At 36.8% G+C, this 20,803-nt stretch overlaps 1 protein-coding gene across 24 annotated transcripts in view; it reads left to right on the top strand.

Annotated features, from left to right (window-relative positions):
* The window catches only part of LOC145992030 (uncharacterized), a 360,413-nt gene that overhangs the window by 97,862 nt on the left and 241,748 nt on the right, over positions 1-20,803 (top strand). Inside the window, exon 4 of one of the 24 annotated variants that reach the window (XM_083128109.1) lies at positions 14,966-15,293. The exons of the other annotated variants lie outside the window; for them this stretch is intronic. Coding sequence (XP_082984235.1) covers positions 14,966-15,278 — 313 coding nt within the window. The 3' untranslated portion in view covers positions 15,279-15,293. Of the gene's footprint in view, positions 1-14,965; positions 15,294-20,803 lie in introns of those variants that run through there. 24 annotated transcript variants of the gene reach the window in all.

Raw genomic sequence — 20,803 nt, 5'->3', positions numbered from 1 at the left:
TAAGCCAGTGTGTTATTTTTTCCCACAAATGCCCAATTTGATAAATGCACTCCAAAATCACCACCTTGCTCTAACGTTAAAGTTTTGCAAAAGGTTCATTCTACATGTAGAGTTAGCTACAAGCTCAACTATTCAAAAAGCATAGTCATAACTGACACAGACTGTTTTCTGTCAGCTGCAAGCTATACTGATAAGGGTGTGTGTGTGTGTGTGTTTGTGTATTCATGTGGGACCATAAATTACCATCACTATGCTTGAAGATTAGTTTTTGCTAGTTTCAGAGTACAATTTTATGGCAAATTTGTGACGCATGATTTATGTGCGAATAAATTTTCATTACATACGGTGCCTACAGAAATAACTGCTCCATCTATACCAGTTTCAAAATTTTGAATTACGCTAAGGTAGTAATTTTAGTATCTTGCTTATTAAATTGTGCAATTTGGTAGAAATTTAGTGTGCCCTATGCCTTAATTCTAATGTTAATGTATGATGTTGCCTGGTGAAATAAGAATTGTTAATACCTCAGTGAATAATGATGCTCTACAATGAAAAGAAAAACCTGATGTGGATATCAGGTTGGGCTTTCATGTTATTGAATTATTCTTTTTATCATTCTGAACTACCTTTATAGTTATGTATAACTGTGCATGCCATAAAAATTTCAAAGTTGACATTTCATTTTTGTTGAATGTATGTTAAAAATCTATAAACATGAGAATGAAACGTACACAGCATACCATTAAGTTGTATTACATGATGCAATAATTACCTGTCGTATAGCTCATGTTTTGTTTATTTTCGGATGTTTGTAAGAAGCTACATCAGCAAATATTCAGCATTACTTTTGTAGAAAATTCTTTTTTTACAGTTTGGTTGCGAATAAAAATGTGAGTCATGTTTTAACTTTTTTTTTGTTCATTCGGACATGTATGAACAGATTTTTTACTGTTCTCCAACACAAATAAATGTTAACAACTCAACATTTTGCCAGTTTTGTATCGCTATATTTCTGAGAAAGAGAAGCTCTATGGAAATTTCAGTTATGCCAAATACAGGTTTGCTAGGTGGTCAACATAAAAATAAGGGACAAACTTGTAATGACAAGTTGAAAATAAGGGATGGAATTGCACAATACGAGGTCGGACAATAAAGTAATGAGAATGATTTTATATTGTGAAAAGGAAACAAAATAATTGAACATTGCTTGTTTATTACTAAAAGTACATCCCTCCTGCATCAATACAGCAATTGGCACGGTTGGCCAACAATCGATACGACATCTGCAAGTCTTCATGTGGTATGACTTGAAGATTGGACGTTACAACCTGTTGACTGATCCTGTGCTCATCAAAAGTGCGTAATTTCAGCAGCAGCTTCACTTTTGGGAACGGGAAATAATCACAGGGGGTTAAATCTGAGGAGTAAAGACGATGATTCAACACGTTCACTTGTTTTTGGACTAGGAATGTATAGACAACCACTGCTCTGTCGGACTGTGCATTATCGTGGAGCAGGAACCAACTGCCTGGTTCAGGATACTGAGGTCTGATACGGTCAGTTCTCTTCCATAATCAATCCGAGCACTACGATAGTAACAACCAATTACACTTTCACCCTCTGGAACAATTTCATGATGAATAATGTCTTTGCTATCATTAAAAAAACAACATTGTCTTCACCCTTGGCTTTTCGAGCTGCATTTTCTTGCCTCTTGGTAAATTTAGTGACTTCCATTCAGCGATTTGTTAGTTCGTACAAGGACCGTAGTAAAATGCTCTGTTTTGTCCTCCACAACAATAGAATTCAAGAAATGTTTATTCCAGCAAGCAGTTTTCAGAATGTCCTTCATGAAACTTGATGTTCACTCGCTGCTCCATAGGTATTACGTGATGACACCCTTGCACCTCCTTCACGACATGGCGGCATAATTCCCAGCATGCCTATCACAAGTTCATGAGGTGTTGCCATGTTGTGGATTAAGGACCACACTACATCAGGAACGTGTTACTTCAGAGATAGAATGCACATGTGGGACAATATAAAATATTTCTCATTACTTAATTGTCGAGCCTCGTATACAGCCTTAATAAACATTTCTATTCATCATCTTATTTTCATAAAAATTTCTTGCTTAGGAAATAGTAGTAATCAATGCTCTGGATAAAGAAGATGTACAATGTTATAGCGAGTGTCATGTGCAGTTAAAAATTCTTTGTTGCAGTATTTGCAACCTCATTTATATTAACCATTATCCTTTAACCACAGGTGAAATTCTTTCCCCCCTAACCATGACTTGGAAAATATATACAGTCGTTTCATCTTTGTATCAGGAGGCTTTGCTTGTGTCTACCACTCATCGTGAGAAACATTGAATAGAAATTACAACTTTGCCCATGCACCACGTTCGCTGAGAAGAAAGAAGAAAGAGAGCATAGGAAATATTAGTCCCAAACAGGAGGGGAAGTGAAACTGGAATTGATATGTTCCATAATGCACTGCCATTGAGAAAAGTTGATTATCTAGGTGTTCCGAAAGAGATACTAAAATCTTCCTCAATGAGTGTAAGATGCGTGCTCTTCTCAAAAACCTAAAAACAATTGTTAAAACACTGTGATCATCTCCCAACATTGTCTGTCTAAAGAAAGTAAAATCAGCACATTCAATAAGAATATGCTGCACACTTAAAACAACATTACATACACAACACATTGGAGGGTCTTGTCCTTCCAACGAATGTGTCCAATCTTAAGTCGAGTTAAAAATGGCCTCTTCTCAACAGGAAGGATGGTACAAGGGATGCTGTGCAGCAATGGTGGGCCTTATGGTGAATAGCTTGCAGGGTAGCTCCGATTTTTTTTAATGAAATTCCCTGACATTTCCAGGTTTTCCAGTCCAAAAATGAAATTTTTCCAGATATGTTTATCATCATGGCTTTTGCTTTTGAACCTTGTGTTTTTCAATTAAATATATAATCCGTTAATTATTATGAATATTCACTTTCACAACTTCTTTTTTAGCAAATTTCATTCTACATGCACAAAAACACGTGAAAATTCAAAGAGTAAAATGTAAAATTACAATCGGCATCAAATATATGCTACAAGCACCTGAATCTAGTCTTCAGGCTACGCGTCTGGAAAATGGGAAATTTGGCTAATAATTTCTATAATAAATTTTCACTTTTATAATTCACTAATTTTAGAAAGAATATCAAAGTAACACTTGCAGTCCAGATATCTGATTGATAACTAAAGTGCATTGACAATATGATCATAATTATCGGAAAGGTTGGTGAAGATGAGGTTATAGTCTATAATTTTATAGATCTTTGCCAGTTGGCATTTCCTATAGAGTTCCTATATGTAACAAAAATGTCTCCAGATGCTGTCTGTGTACTTATAAATCTAAGCAAAAAATCAGCATTTTCTTCGACACTATAAATCCACTAGAAATTGAAAAATCGTGTATGCTTTACGAAGATTGTTGTTTATGAACTTTTTCTGTTGTTTTTATATTGTGGAGATCTGTTATGGTGAAATAATGTACTTCTGTCAGGGTGGCGACAGAACTGGAAAACCGGGAAAAGTCAGGGAATTTGAGGTTTTAAAAAAAAGTGAGGGAAATGTCAGTGAATTTAGTCTTCATTGACTTTTTTAATTAATTTATTTATTTAAAGATATCGTTATGGAACTCTGCACGAGAACAGGAAATCTCGTTCGTAAGTTTCGGCCTCAACTTTTAGACCCCTTTTATGCGCAACACAACCACGCCGGCAGAAACCTGTGATGGCAGGAGGAGGAGGAGAGAGCAGAGATTTCTCTCGCCCGGGCTTCTCGGCGGGAATTTTAAATTTGAACACTCTTTGGAGGAATATTGTTATAACTCTGGCACTATGGGAGCAATCTACTTCGGATAACTTTTGTTTTGCAGCTAAAACATCAGCGCATGCAACCGTGTACAATTCAGAACATCGGACCGAGGAAGGAGGGCTGGGGGGCACGTCCCCCGAATTTCAATGAAAAAAAAAACAACATAAAAATCTGTAGTTTGCCCCCTTCTTCTCCCGCTATTTTCGGGAGAAGGCGCGAACTTTAGTATTCTTGTCAAAGAATGGACATTTCCCAAGAGAATGAAACATGTTTCATGTTCTTGGGTGCCATACAAGTTGAATAATAAGCCAAAATGTGAAAGTGTTTTTTACGAAAAATATGTAATTTGCATATTGCTCAGATAATTGTTATAACTCTGGCACTATGAGAGCAATCTACTTCGGATAAGTTTTGTTTTGCAGCTAAAACATCAGAGCATGCAACCGTGTACAGTTCAGAACGCCGGACCGAAGAAGGGGGCTTGGAGGGCGCAACCCCCGAATTTCAATGAAAGAAAAAACAAAAATTTGTAGTTTGCCCTCTCTTCTCCCGCTATTTTGGGGAGAAGGCGCAAACCTTAGTATTCCCTTCAAAGAATGGACGTTTTCAAAGAGAATGAAACATGTTTCAAATTCTTGGGTGCCATACAAGTTGAATAATAAGCCAAAATGTGAAACTCTGTCCTGTATTTTACGAAAAATAGGTAATTTGCATATTGCTCAGAAAAGTGTTATAACTCTGGCACTAAGGGAGCAATCTACTTCGGATAAGTTTTGTTTTTCGGCTAAAACATCAGAGCATGCAACCGTGTAGAATCCAGAACGCCGAACCGAGGAAGGGGGTTTTGGGGGCGCAACCCCCGAATTTCAATGAAAAAACCATAAAAATCTGGAGTTTGCCCCCTTTTCTCCCACTATTTGGGAAGAAGGCGCGAACTTTAGTATTCTTGTCAAAGAATGGACATTTCTCAAGAGAATGAAACATGTTTCATGTTTTTGGGTGCCATACAAGTTGAATAATAAGCCAAAATATGATTTTTTTTCTTTTTACGAAAAATAGTTATTTGCATTTTTGGAGGAAAATTGTTATAACTCTGGCACTATGGGAGCAATCTACTTCGGTTAAGTTTTGTTTTGCAGCTAAAACATCAGAGCATGCAACTGAATGCTGAACCGAGGAAGGGGGGTTTGGGGGCGCGACCACCGAATTTCAATGAAAAAAAACATAAAAATCTAGAGTTTGCCTCCTCTTCTCCCACTATTTTGGGGAGAAGGTGCAAACCTTAGTATTCTCTTCAAAGAATGGATGTTTCCAAAGAGATTGAAACGTGTTTCATGTTTCTGGTGCCATACAAGTTGAATAATGAACCAAAATGTGAAACTGTTCGGAAATGTGGTATGGATTGAGGAGAGGGGGGAGGTTGGTCATCAGTATGAATTTCCCAGGGACTTGTCAACAGATGGAGGAGATAAGAGCGGGTGGGGCCGTCCGATAGTTGTCGGACGTCGTAGTAAGGCATTTTGTTGGACAAACTGAAGGAACATGGAAACAAATAGGTTCCATTGATACTTACGATTTTTGCAGAGTTTCAATGAAATGAGTGTAGATCGGAGGCTAATTGCCCTAGAGAGATGAGTAATATACCGTTGTACGCGGAATGAACCAGAGATTCAGACTATATGATTTTTTTTGCAAATTCGGCATATATGTGGCGGGGGGGAGGGTGCTAACTCTCAAAATTCCAAAATTTTGGGAAAAAAATTTGTTCCCCCAACCTCCCCTCAAGCAAAAAGTACATGACAGTGTTGACATGCACATGGAAATCATGGAAATGGGCGCTAACATGTAAGGAACACAAAAATATTTGCATTATCATCATATGACCAATGTAACTTGAGTTATACCCCCAAAAGGAATTGTCGGCACGCCACTGATTCAAGCTTCAAAATGCAGCAGTACCTTGAAATGACTTTAGCTCAGAGACTATTTGCCCTGGAGATATGAACGATATACCGTTGTACGCAGAATGAATCAGAGATTCAGATGATACATAATTTATGCACATTCGGCCCACATATGGAGGGGAAAAGGAAGAAATCCCCTGAATTTTTTTTTTAAAAATGGGGTTTCTCCCCGCCCCCCGAAAAAAAGGATATGAAAAGTTCAAAATGCACATAGAAATTATCGCTAGAACACTTTTCACAAACACGTAGATGACAAAAAATTCCTTGGAAGTATGTCACTTCAGTCAAGAATTATCCTTGCACTTGGGCACAAAACGACACACACCTATGCACAACTTTCACGGACGAAAAGCTAGAACGCACTGGAAAATGAACGCCGATTCTTGCAGCTGCTTGACATTCTATTTTTAGACAATGCTGGGAGACCTCTGTTCAACATTGTGGAACACTTGTGCTCACAAACAAAGGTTTCCTTCAGCACGCTTCGAATTCCCATTCTCACAACGCAGATTCAACAACCAGTTTTCCCACTCCCACCCCCTGCTTCCGCCCTCACGGAAAACTTTCATTTTGACATCCGATACTTACAAACAAGCTTCCTTTGAATGCAGATAGCAGGAGGGAGGGAAAAGCATTGCTTTAGAACAACAAAGCCGGTCTTCCTTTTTCGGCAAAAATTTGACGTTGAAAAGAGCTGCAAAAGAGAAGTACCCTTTCCCGCCTTTTCCCCTCCATTTTCATGAAGACAAAAAAAATGCAAAAAACCATTTCTGTTAAATACATGTGTTAGGAACAATATAAAAAAATAAAATCGAAATTCTAGCCAAAAATAGAAAAGTTATAACGTAAAAACTACGACCTTGACACAGCATCTTGATCGAGACGCTTGGGACAGTGAGAGTTACATTTGGGTATCTCGTTCGAGATGCTTGGGCGGCAAAAGGTTAATGTAGCAGTGCTTACGAAGGTTTTCTTTCATCATCCTGACATATTACTGGTTTCGCACAAGTTAACATACGTTTACAATGACATTGCACTATTCTTAGATATCAAGAAGAATCCAACCAAACAGGATATATATTGAATATTATCACGAAAAAGTGAAACATAAATCTGCTATGGTGAACGTTATGAAAATTGGCAAGTGCATGCTCCCAACCTCAAATTTACTGCAACACTAGTATTGCAATGAAATTAACGCCACTCTCTGTCCTGTCTGTTTAAACTCGTGAGAGATGGTCATTAATCTCTCACTGAGTAAGGTTAATGTCCAATATTATGAAATAAAATACTAATAATAAATACGTATATTTTTTAATATCATATCTCGAATCATTCAATCATAAAAGCAAATCTCTTTCTTCAAGAATTGACTTTTCTCTGCCAGCCCTGCTAAATTTTCACTTTCCATCTACTGATTTAAATGAGGGGTGGCCAGAAATTAATTTCCAGTTAGTAGGGACATTGATTTTTAGCAAACGCGAAAACCGTGAAAAATGGTAATTGCTGCGAAGTTATGTTTAGGAATGTGAAGTGATGTCTGGACACATTTTTCGCCTGTTCAAAATATCGAAATAATGCGAATTTGGCATAAAATGCAAATTGTTGGCATTTTTAGCAATTTTTTTTATAGAAATGTCCTAAAACAATGAAATATTCCATGAAATCCAACATTCTTGTCTTTCCTAGGCCATGTTTGTACGTAGAACATGCAAGTTTTCCAACATTTTACTCAAGATTAAACTATAGAGTTCACGTACATGGAATAATTCCGACAGCCACATTAAATCATTTCCCACGATTTATTCAACTTCTATCAAAACCATTTGCATCACACAGCAAAGTGGCAGCGTTCTAACAGGAGATCGAGTGCGTATCTACCGTCACACGGGAGCCGCATCTTTGTATTTGTCGCACGAGATATGTTTTGAATTACCAAGCTAAGTGCGCACCATTGGCATTTGTCGAGCGAGTAATAATGGAGCTCAGTCGTTAGGGCATCTGACTACTATGCGAGAGACCAGAGATCGATCCCCTGCGGGAGAGAACCGGGATGTTTTCCACCTATTCAAACTACTCCGGCGCCCACCCAGCATCATATGAAGCTGGTACCTTGAGGAAACTTTGAGGGATAAAGGTAGCCAGGAGCATGGTGCTGATCACATCACCCCACCTCAGCCGTGATCAAGAAAGTGTGGTGCCCTAACTCTACACCCCTATACACCTTCATGGAAAAGTGCAGGGGAGCACTTTACTTTTACTTCCTCAAAAATCTGTTCCAACCGTCACGAAAATACATAGACCATGTGACCTACAATTTAAAATAATAGTTTAAAAGCACAGTGAAATATTAAGTTTCGGTATATTTGGCAGATAAATGTTCTAAAACAAAAATGCGAATTTTGGGAAAGGTAACACTAACATGTCAAAAATAGATAATGCCAATTTTTGGTGCCATACATAATATATCGGTATCTGTCACGTGAGATTGATTGATTTAAATTTTTTTGGTGCGTCGCCACTTATGGTCATTATGCACCCTTCAGTATATACGAGGAAAATTCCATTATCTAAAATCCTTACCTTAAAATTAAAAAAGGGTTATGAAAAATAACTTTCAAGATATCAAACTCTCACGAAGAGGCGTAAGCCATGTGACTTACAATTTGAAACAATAGTTTAAAAACACCATGAAGGTATAATTTGCCAGAAAATGTGCTAAAATGAAAATGTGAATTTTGGAGAAAATGACACAGTATAGTAAAAAATAAAAAATAAGAAAATACACCAATTTGAAAAAAAATAACAAAATATCAAGGTCCCTACTGATTAGGCATAAATAAAGCAATATATATCAGTTGTAATTTATTGCATTAGTAACAGTGAGTCCTAACCTAATTTTCGGCATAATCACCACCGTTGTTCTGGCATTTGTCGTATCATGGCACTAAATTTTGTATGCCCATGGTATATGTGTCTGACAGCGAAGACTGGAACTATCTCTACCGCAGTGTAGCTGTCAAATCATTGCCCTGTCAGAAACCTCTTCAGTTAAACAAAGATATGAAAGTCGGTACATTCAAGGCCAGAGCTGTACACGGAGTGGTCCAAGATCTCTCACCTGAAGTGATGCAAAGGGCCCGTGTGTACTCAGCTGTATGTGGTTGTGCACATTTGATTGGCCTTCCGTGAATTGTCTGCACCATCGTCTGACCATACTATCACTCACGATGTCCGCTCTGCACACCTCACACAATTGCTGGTGGCTCTGTGGCAAATTCTGAGCGTGCAATGTAGGCTACATCGCAGTCGGTGGGAGACTGTATGAGAGCTGTAATCTTTAACCTAGAACTGTCCTAAAATGGCTGCATTGCAACTGTACCAGATTACAGCTACATGCCACTTCTTCCTGCCTGCATGTGTGTGTGTCGCTCTCCGACCACTAGTGCTGCATACCATTGGAGATTTTTTCAGGATGCCCCTCGTATATGAACTTTCAGAATCTTTTATTATTAGAGTGTTCCTGTTTTAATGTGTGGTTAGCTAAATCAGGTACCTATACAGTGCAGTTCTATAAATTCCTTGCGTTAAATTTCTAACACCTACATACCCTTTTCGTCAGCATTAATGGTATAACTGCTTGTTGTCAGTTTCACAGTACTTCACTTGGATATGCTGTACTGAAGCAGAAATCTCATTCATAATGTAAGGAAATATGACACTTTATTTTTTTCGATTCAATTGTTTCACTTGTATGCAAGAGTTAAGTTGTTTGCTTTACAGAGAAGAAGAAGTAGCTTTATGCATTGAAGAATGAGTCCGCACTCATGGTTCTTGCAAGCAGAGGGTTCCAAACCTCAGTGGAAATATCAACATGTAATACCGAGAATGTATAAGGAGACTGATAAATTACAAATTGTATTTGTTACTCAATCACTCTTCACTCTTATCTCATTTAGTCGTAACTTTAAAAATAATCAAGTACTTTATTTAAAACTTACTGCGTATGACAAAATTCCGTAATCCTTCCCTAGCTTGTGAATTGTAATAATTTTCCAAATTCACTATTTTGCAGTTTGAATTCAAATCATAGAGAATATAGAAATTAAGTCAATTTCATAGACGATAATATTGGTACTTAACAAAACCATACCTGGATCTGTATGAGTTCATCATTTCCATTTGCAAAAACATCGATTTAGTTTAGTTTGTAATTGTCAGGCAAAAATGTAAATTTTGTCCTGGAAAACCTGGAAAAGTCAGGGAATTTCATTTCTGCTTGTTTGTAGCCACCCTGTTCTGTTACCTTAGCCTGAAGACTAGATGCAGGTGTTTGTAGCACACATTTGATGCCGATTGTAATTTTACATTTTACTCTTTGAATTTTCACGTGTTTTTTGCGTGTAGAATGATATTTGCTAAAAAAGTAGTTGTGAAAGTGAATATTCATAATAATTAACGGATTTTATATTTAATTGAAAAACACAAGGTTCAAAAGCAAAAGCCGTGATGATAAACATGTCTGGATAAATTTCATTTTTGGACTGGAAAACCTGGAAATGTCAGGGAATTTCATAATCAAAAAATCGTAACTACCCTGCAAGCTTTTCACCATAAAGCCCACCATAGGTGGAAAGCATCCCTTGTACCATCCTTCCCGTTGAGAAGAGGCCATTTTTAACTCGACTTAAGATTGGATACATTAGTCTTACCTATGGTCATTTGTTGCAAGGACAAGACCCTCCAATGTGTTGCATATGTAATGTTGTTTTAAGTGTGCAGCATATTCTTATTGAATGTGCTGATTTTACTTTCTTTAGACAGACAATGTTGGGAGATGATCACAGTGTTTTAACAATTGTTTGTAGCTTTTTGAGAAGAGCATGCATCTTACACTCATTGAGGAAGATTTTAGTATCTCCTTACCTTTTTAATGTGTTGTGTTTGCCCTGTGCTCTATACACCCTATGTTAAACTTTTAAGTAAGGATTTTAGATGAGTGGAGTTTTCTTCATATACAGTAACACTTCTCAATAACGGACAGGCCTGGGGAAAAAAATAAATGTCCGTTATTAAGAAGTGTCCGCTATTCATAAGAAAGTGTAGGTTGTGACGCAATAGGATAAGCATATTGCAGTACGTACTTTACGAACATAAAGTATTTTTTTCAAAGAATACTGTCTACACTTTTAAAAATAAATATGTTTGGTGTAACATGAAACAATGCACGCTAATTTGTACTTTGAAGAGTACAAAATGGCCATATGTGGTGACACCTAAAAAATTAACTCATCATTCAGAAGTCACATGGTTTTATTTATATTAACTTCATTCATATAGTGGATGGTGAATACAGGGGTAGGAAAGCAATGTAAAATAACAGAAAGTACCTCCCATAAAAATTGCAACATGTCACTGCTCTCAGCATGTAGCAAGCAGATTCTGCTACTGTATGGACAACACAAGTTAACCTTTTTACACAATGATCCATGTCGTACTGTTTGTCTGAGTGTATAGAGTCCAGTGCCTTCCTGCTGTCATAGTGGTAATAATTTGTAATAAAGTGGTCCCAAGTTCAATACCAGTGGTTTGAATCTGATTCCTAATGATAGATCCAGTCCTGATTAGCCTATCTGAGCATGTAGTAGACTTAAAATTTGGAACAAATTAAGGAGTTCAGCTGTGTAGATCTCTGTTACTGACTACATGTAATCTAAATATTACTTCAATGAAATAATAGCTTTGTTTGTATTACTAGATACAGAGTTGCTTTGTAGAAAACAATAAAATTTCGAAGACAGTTTGTATTGACTACTGCTCCATGTATAAGATTTTCTGTTATCCATTATTTTATCTGTATAATAGATGAAAATGCACATGTGGTTTTAACATTAGAAAGTTATGATTAAAAAAAATATAGTAACTCCACTTTTACTTGTGCTCTTTCAGTTTTGCTGTGTCTCCAAGTCCAGCTATGTTGGATGGCCACTCACTTCAGATTCTAAGCAAAGAAAAATGTTCATATTGCTCCAAGTATTTTTCTGATCCAAGTAATTTTAGAAGGCACATGCGTATACATACTGGGGAGAAACCACATAGTTGCAACATATGTCAGAAGCAATTTTGTCGAAAGGATAGTTTAAATAACCATTTGAGAATTCATACTCCAGACAAACCATTTTACTGTACTGTTTGCAGCAGAAGTTTTGCAAGTGAAACTCAATTCCAGCATCATACTTTAATACATAATATACTCGCATAAGATGTGTTAAGTTAGTCATATGTTGATTTTTGACATCAAACATTGTCCAGTTTTACAAGTAAAGGTAGAAACTTAGCCTCTCTCAGAAATTTAAAGCTAATACTGTTAATTACTTTCGATGACCTCCACGGCAGAGTGGTTAGCATGGTGTGCTATGATGCCAGCAGTGCCAAGTTTGAATTTTGGCACGGGTGTTCTTTGTGTCTCATCAGTTTCGTCATATCAAAACTCATCCTTATCCTCGCAAATATATATGCCAAAATTGGCAAATAATGTGAGTAAAATTAAACCAAATCAGTCAGTATTAATTATTAATTTTAGCTATGAACCATTATTGACAAGGAAAGCTATTAATTTGGTTGAATTTAGAATGAATGTGCCAGCTATGTTTGAACAAATGAACTGCACCCTGTTTCACTCCAATATAGAGATCTGCATAGATCATGTTTTTTTTTGTGTGTGTGTGTGTGTTTGTGTTTGTGTTTGTTTGTTTGTTTGTTTGTTTTCTGAAGATCAATCACAACTAGAACAAGATGCATAAACTTTCAACACTTTTCCTACATCTTATTTGAAAGATACATGAACTTTTTTTTATGTCATGCCTTCAGAGATTTAAAACACATAGACATGGAACATGAGTGCATAAACATGACATAAGAGTGGGAGTAGTGATTTCAGTTGATTTTTATAAAGTCTTTCATGTCAAAACTTAAGTACAAGGCGCATCCAGAAAGTAAGTTTCCCTATTTTTTTTAAAAAAAAAAACCAAAACAGTTTCAGGAAACCATTTATTGGCAACAGGTACAGCAAAGGTTCAGCTATTTTTCAACATAGCAACCACCAGAATTGAGACACCTGTCGTATCGTGGTATCAACTTTTGGATCCCACTGTCGTAGAACTCTGCCGCCGATGCTGTGCACCGAGCCATATGTGGACGAGCATTGTCATGGAGGAGCACAACACCTGCAGTAAGCATGCCACGCCTCTTGTTTTGAATGGCACGTCGCAATTTCCTTAGTGTTTCACAGTAATGGTCAGCGTTCACCGTTTCACCTCTGGGGAGGAAGTCAGTGAGCAAAATGCCCTTCCTGTCCCTGTCACTTTCTGTACCGACAGCGTCTGTTTGAATTTCTTCTTGACCGGAGATCCACTATGCCGCCAATCCATTGACTGCTGCTTGGTTTCCGGGGTGAAGTGGGAAATCCACGTCTCATCACCCGTGACGATCCTTTCGAGGAAATCATCGCCATCATCATGGTACCGTTGCAGGAATGTCAGTGCTGCCCCTGAACGTTTCATTTTGTGTTCGGGTGTCAGGTTTTTCGGCACCCACCTGGCACACAATTTTTTGAACAGCAGGCGCTGCGTGACAATCTCACGCAACACGGATCGCGATATCTGCGGAAAAAGGCTACTCAACTCCGTAATCGTGAAGCGACGGTTCTCTACTACACTAAGGAAATTGCGACGTGCCATTCAAAACAAGAGGCGTGTCATGCTTACTGCAGGTGTTGTGCTCCTCCATGACAATGCTCGTCCACATACGGCTCGGCGCACAGCATCTGTTTTGACGGAATTTGGCTGGGAGTTGTTTGCTCATCCACCCTACAGTCCTGTCTGGCTCGCAGTGATTTTCACGTTTTCTTGCACCTCAAGAAATTCCTGTCCTCCGGTGAGCGTTTTGGCAACGACGAAGAGCTGAAGACGTCTGTCACATGCTGGTTCCATTCACAGGCGGCAGAGTTCTACGACAGTGGGATCCAAATGTTGATACCACGATACGACAGGTGTCTCAATTCTGGTGGTTGCTATGTTGAAAAATAGCTGAACCTTTGCTGTACCTGTTGCCAATAAATGGTTTCCTGAAACTGTGTTGTTGTTTTTTTTTTTAAAAAAATAGGGAAACTTACTTTCTGGATGCACCTCGTACAATGACAGCACTACAAAACTTCACACACACTGAGCAGACAGTCAACTGAAGTCATTTGACCTTGAGCGGCAGCTATTCGCGTCACTAGCGCTCCATATGGCGTGAACGGGTACTACTTTCCGGATGGCCCTTGTAGTATCCTGGAAAACTAATCTGGAAAAATTAAGAAAGACAGTTTTACATGCTGAAGTTACACTGAAATAGAACCATTTGCCTAATACTAATTGAGGTGTAAGAGGTGACCCTTTTGAAAGACGACAATATGTCAACCTCTCTTTCACATAGTAAACTCTGGACTGACTCTAGCATCTTGGCTCATAGCGAGTATAATTTTCTGTAGGATTTGCGTTGTGATTGCCTATTCACCAATTTCTTATTGTCATCATTCATTCTCATCTTCACAATTAGCTAAAAGTGGTAGAAAAGTGATGTAACCTAAATCAAAAGCCTGATACTAATTTCTCAAGGCCTCTATTCCCTCAATATTATCTTCATTTAGTAGGTATTTGAAAACTAAACACTTTGCAAAGTGAACTGTCACATCTTATTGAAAGATACCCAAAGCTGTTGGGTGGTATCAAGACATACACACTGGTGCCAAATACATTAATAACGTCAGATGTTGCTTTGTTTATTTGTCATTTAATTTTTTTTGCAGCCCTTGCCACTTATATTTTGTATCTTTACATTGAATAAAAATGTGGAGTAGAGTTCAATGGCACATGTAGTTGTATTGGCCATCACTATATTCATCCACTTTTGTTTTGTGCAATATGTGGTTCTGGAATTGAAACAAAACTGTCAACAAGGCAGGTGCTTCTGTCAAATAAATCCAAACCTTATATCTGTGAGCTGTGACCTGTGCCACACAGGCTGTAAAATTAAAGTGATTGAAACAAATACCAATTCTACATTATATGATTGTTTTCCTTTCAGTTTTGCTTTGGCTTCAAGTTCAGCTGCAATGGATCCCACCTTGGTTGAGATTCAAGAGAGACACAAATGTCCATATTGTCCCAAGCTTTTTTGTTATTCATCAGCTCTTAAAAGACACATTCTTGTACATACTGGGGAGAAACCTTACATATGTGATGTATGTCAGAAGAGCTTTACTCAAAAGTGTAATTTAAAGAAACATTTGACTAGTCATGCACCAGATAAACCATTTTACTGCCTTATTTGCAGAAGATGTTTTGCTACTAAAGCACTACTGCAAGAACATGCTATAATACATAAATTGTGCAGATAAAACATGTTATCATTGTTCTTACTTTTGAAAATTAAAATGTGTAATTGTATTGTTTTAGGGGTAGGAAATTATTTTCAGTAACATTGAGAATATGCTGTGATATATTTGTAACTGTGAAAGGATATGAACACACCTGATGTAGCATTTCAATGCCTCAATCTAAATCAGTATAATTTTTGTTTTCATCTTTTATCGACATTAACATTCAAGTTAAGTCTCCTCACACTCTTCATCACATGATCTTTCCACTGACTTTGGCCATTTCCCTATTCCTTGAACAGTGTATGTTCTTGGAGGATGTATTTTGGCTTAACTCTCTCTTTCGTATTACATCAAGTGTGCCAGTATTTTATTTTCCCCCACCTCTACCGTTAGCACCAACACTTTTGTTCTCACTTATATATGTCAAATTGATCCGAGCTGTATTGTATTCAGTTTGTGAGCTTTTGGATTGAAGTGACCACAAACTGCATGCACTGGAACACACATTTTCCCCTCCAGTCCGTGAAAAAGAATTCACTACACATGCACATCCAACAGACTGAGATATGTTGCACGCTATTGAGAAAGAGACTCAATCCAAGTGACAAGAAGCATGTGCAGCTTGTTGTGTCACTACAGTGTGAAAGGCTCTATTTATTTCTGAAGGCTTGTTTTCAAGTGACATATATTATTTGTTACTTGTTGCTTGTCACTTTGATCTGAAAGCTCCCAAATACACACAAATAGCATGATCTTCATCTGCATCCATGTTTTTAAAACCTATCTTTGCTCTCCAAAGGAAGGTGTGCACGTATGTATGGACTTCTTCATCCTCACATCAAAGAAGACAATTCCTTCATACATTCCTTATATTTATATGTTAAAATGGAAATTGTTAACCAGTGTTCTTTTTAAATGTGTTAGAGGGAATTGCACGTCATCCAACGAACATACAACTATATATGTAAAATGTACAAATAAAAATGTTCCTATCATCATATTCAAACTAGAGAGTAATATCATTAAAATGTTCTTTCTTCAAACATTACACTATAAGACATTAACTCTTTTAGTAGACCCTTATTCCAAATTTTTTATTTAATCTGAGCCTCGTATTTTTCATGAATCTTTTAGAAATGCAGTTTGATTGTAAAACTACACAGTTTTGTAATACTCAAGAAGTTTGAATAAATATATTATTTTCGGTACATTTTTTTTAATTGTTAGTAATATGCATTTTGCCATTATGATAATACACGTTTTTAGAAATGAGTGCTTTTGACAAATTCTCACACTATTTACAGACATCTTTTACTTGCTTTTGGACTGAAACCTAAAATATAGTTCATTTCTCTAAAATGTGAAATTATTAGTGGTAGTTCAGAATCTTTTTCAGCCACATGTTCCCTTTTCTACCATGCACTTATAGTCCATACCTCTTATCCTATGAAATTTATAATAGCAATATTTTCCCACATTGTTTCAATACATAAGTAGATCCTTGGAGCTCAGTTATTTGGGAAATAATGAAATAAAAGCTATACTGTGAAATGAATTGCTGATTTTAATCAAAATGAAAGTATTACATTTTGTTAACACAGTGACACATTTATTCTATCAATATCAGGGCCTAGGGTTAATAAACTTAAAATGTAGGGAAATCCCAAATGTGAGGGACAATTTTTTAACTTAATTTTTTTTTGTATGTACGCATTGCTTGCATCATAGAATTATTTCTCTTGTAGTCTACGGTTGTTCCAAGCATAAAAAAATAATTCCTTGTTGTGATGTTTCAGGAGAACACATGCTCCAGTACATTTTTCATCGACAGAACCTTAAATCCTGAGGGCTACTTGGATTTGTTAAATGAACAGTTTTTTCATCATTGCTTACGTAAGAGGGTAAATTTTTAGTTTATTTTCAACAGAACGGAATGCCACAATGCTATGGCAATGTTGTGAGACAGTTTCTGTCCAAAGTAAGTTGTCAGATGTAAAGCATTGCATATTCTGTTTACTAACATCCTTATGAGCATAAACATTGACCTCGTCAATGTGAAGGACTTTTTAATCCTGTGCAAGCATCACACTGTAATTGTTGGAAACAACCAGTCACAAAATGCAAGCCTTGGTGAATATATGTGATCAAAATCATGTGTAATGGCATGAGAACTTCTCTCCCTAGACGTCAGTATGATCTCGATGCATTACTGATGTGTTAGAGCCATTTTAATGCTTTTTTCTGACATCTCGAAAAGGAGAAAATTGGTACAATAATTCATTCATAACTTTTTTCTGGTTAACGATACGTCGAAATAACCTTCACCACTGCATTTGTCGTGAAATTCTAGCCTGATTTGATATATCACCCAATTCCCATTTAAAATTTTGAATTTGAATTCAAGAATGCAGGTTTCAAGATGGTGGCCGTCATCGTCATATGCCCTCTAACATTTTCCCCCACCCCTATTACAAACCTGCAGTGTTAGTTTTGCGGAACAGTGTGTAATTCAACTTTTATTCGGGTGTCTCCATACTTTTGGACCACCCTATATAATGTGGGAGAATATAAATGCCCCGCACGAAATTGAGGTTTCTCTGTATTTGGTGTTGTTGAGATGATACCAGTTACTCTACATTTTATACCATCATGCTTCTAAATCTTGAAGGGAGAGAAGTACATACTTGGATCCACAAAATTTTAATTCTCATGGTCTTCAGGGGGAGGAAGAGAAGATTAAAAATTTGCAATACTTTAGAAAGGTAAGGTCATAAAGTTGTATGAATGGGAAAACTATCATTTACATCTTCATTAGTTTGCTTTTGTTGTTGCCTAGTTATTCTCAATAGTTTCATGATTATACTAATAATATCAAGACAAGAACAAAAGCAAACCAAATGAACATTCACATGAATACACTCTAGAAGGAATTCTAAGCAGATTTCATTTTTAAGATTTTGGAATATCATAGCAGTTATTCGAAACAAGATGAAAATTTTAAAAAATCTGTTCTGGTGTCGGCCAAAGGTCTAGCGGAACCTTAAGACTTTTTTTCTTGTTTTATTTTATTAGAGTGGATTTAAAGTTAAAGAGTGTGTCAGCACTGAAGGCTATTAGCACCTATCATGCTATGCAAGGGAGAAACCACTTATCTACGCAAAGATAAAAGGAGGCCCCCAATTGAAGTTTCAAGTACATTGGCCTTCACAGAGCAAATACAAAAGGTACAGAGGTACTAAAACATTGCATTGGAGTAGTTGAATTGAATTAAAAGTCTTAATGATTATAACAAGCAATTCACGCCATCAAAATGGATTGAATTGTTTGTTTGAAGAGAACTTTGATAACTGTAATAGAAAATATCTTGGAATGAGTCAATGATGTGGTCCTTGTGAAAAGAGGGAGGGAAACTAATTAAAGGGAACAGACTTTTCAGACCATTGTTAATACACTTGTGAGACTGCCAATAGTTTCAAAGTACATCAATACTTCAACATACATAATTTTAATCAATACTAAATTAGTATAAAATTGGACTGACTTACGTGAGTATGAAGTTTTGAAAACAACGTTTCGGGTTACAACTGCCCCTTCTTCAGGTTCTTATTTTCTCTAGGCACTAATCATTATTCCACGTCACAAAGTGTTAAAAAGGATTAGGTTAGAGTTTGGGTTAAGGAACACTTAATATAATCACTGCCAGCATTCCTGTCTAAAAACCACCAGTTAAAATATTTCCCCATTTCCCACGAAACCTCTTAAAACCAGGGTCCTATAAAATCGGTTAAATTACGTTCTGTTGCCCAGCCAGCTCTGGCGATCAACTCCATTTCGAGAAGTCGTGAAGGTTATTTCCCCTCCTTCGCTGTTCCACTTTCCCCTCCATTACGTCACCATTCCAACTTGAACTCTCGTTCCACCACGGCCGCTTGGACCACTTCCGGAGTAACATGGAATCCTATCTTTCGATCTTTCTTCATTGTTCTGTCCCATTTTTTGAAAAATTTTACCCATCCTCCGTCTAAATTACCATCATCCCTGTTTAGTTTTATATTTCTCTCAGGGCAAATACTTGTGGTCTCATGGACGTTTCTATTCATTTTTTTGTTTTCTTTTCTAATAACCTCTTTCTTATTGATTTTATGTCCACTTATGTTTTAGGGACTCCTTCCCTAATGTCGTCCTCGTGTTACCTCCATCTTATATGCATACTTCTTCCAGTTGGTCCGATATACTCTTTACCACCCCGAAGAATCTAAAGGTATATATAGAATTAAATGTTTTAAGACAGGAATGTTGGCAGGCAGTGATTATTTTAAGTGTTCCTTAACCCAAACTCTAACCTAATCCTTTTTAACACTTCGTGATGCGGCATAATGATTAGTGCCTAGAGAAAATAAGAACCTGAAGAAGAGGGCAGTTGTACCCCAAAACGTTGTTTTCAAAACTTCATACTCACTCACGTAACTAAGTCCAATTTTATACTAATTTAGTATTGATTATATTATATAGTGAGTAACACACACTACACGCAAATATGTGTACATAAGTTTACTAATATCATTTATGTGTGGAAAATAAAGCAAATAATCACCAAGATAATTATGAATCCCACATAAAAAGGAATAATGTAATGCAAATAACACTTTACTTTTTTTGGTACTTGCATTAGGAATGCATTATCACAATTACATAAGTAATTGTAATGCTACTTCTTTACTTTGCATTACCTTGATAAATTCCAGGGCTTCGCGTTGAGAAAACTTGCTTTTTTGCGTCGTCTTAAACTTGTACATATAATGTTACACTGGAGAACAGTTAAATATTCTCATACAAATTAATTGTAACAGTAATGTGTCATCTTTTTTTAGATTTTTTAAAACTTTTTATATAACTTCTTTCTGCAAAACCAGCTTTTTAGTTCTCTCTCTCTGTAGTTTCTGCAGAAAATAAAACTTCATGTCAATCATGCAGATGCAAAGAGCTCATCTCTAATCATGATCGGATTATCAAGTTTTAAACTAGTTAAATCGATCGCAAAAAAAATTTGCGCAGAAATAATGAAAAGTAAGCTTATCAGAGTAAATTACCTATCTCCACGTAACCGCCAAACCGATATCTTTAGTTACAATGTAGTTTAACCATGTTTTATTCTTTCTCCCTAAGGAAGATCAATCTGAAAATTTGGAAGACAAAAACAAGATACATGTTGTTCCTTTTTCAGTTTATGTTGACAACACCTAGCATGAAATACAAACTTTTTGTAATTCGTCCTATTGTAACAGTCTATTTCAAGAACATTTCCTTTTACTCACATCTATAGGCTAAGGATGACTGGGATCAACGCTACAGCTTCATACAATAAAAAGGAATCCTCCCATCCCCAAAGGCCATGAATTTGCCACTGTATCAGCTCAGCCACTTAATAAATTAAGCAAATTCTTGAAATTATAAGAAGTTAAGTGGTGTCTGGTCAGTGATCCTTTAAACAGAGGAGTCATGGCTGAGTTCACTGAATTTGAGAAGGGTCTCCATGTCTAGCT

The sequence above is a fragment of the Lepisma saccharinum genome, chromosome 9, assembly GCF_977018435.1.
Source record: "Lepisma saccharinum chromosome 9, izLepSacc3.1, whole genome shotgun sequence".
NCBI lineage: Eukaryota > Metazoa > Arthropoda > Insecta > Zygentoma > Lepismatidae > Lepisma > Lepisma saccharinum.
Note: the sequence above shows the minus strand (reverse complement) of the source record. Positions and strands in the feature narration are given on the sequence as shown.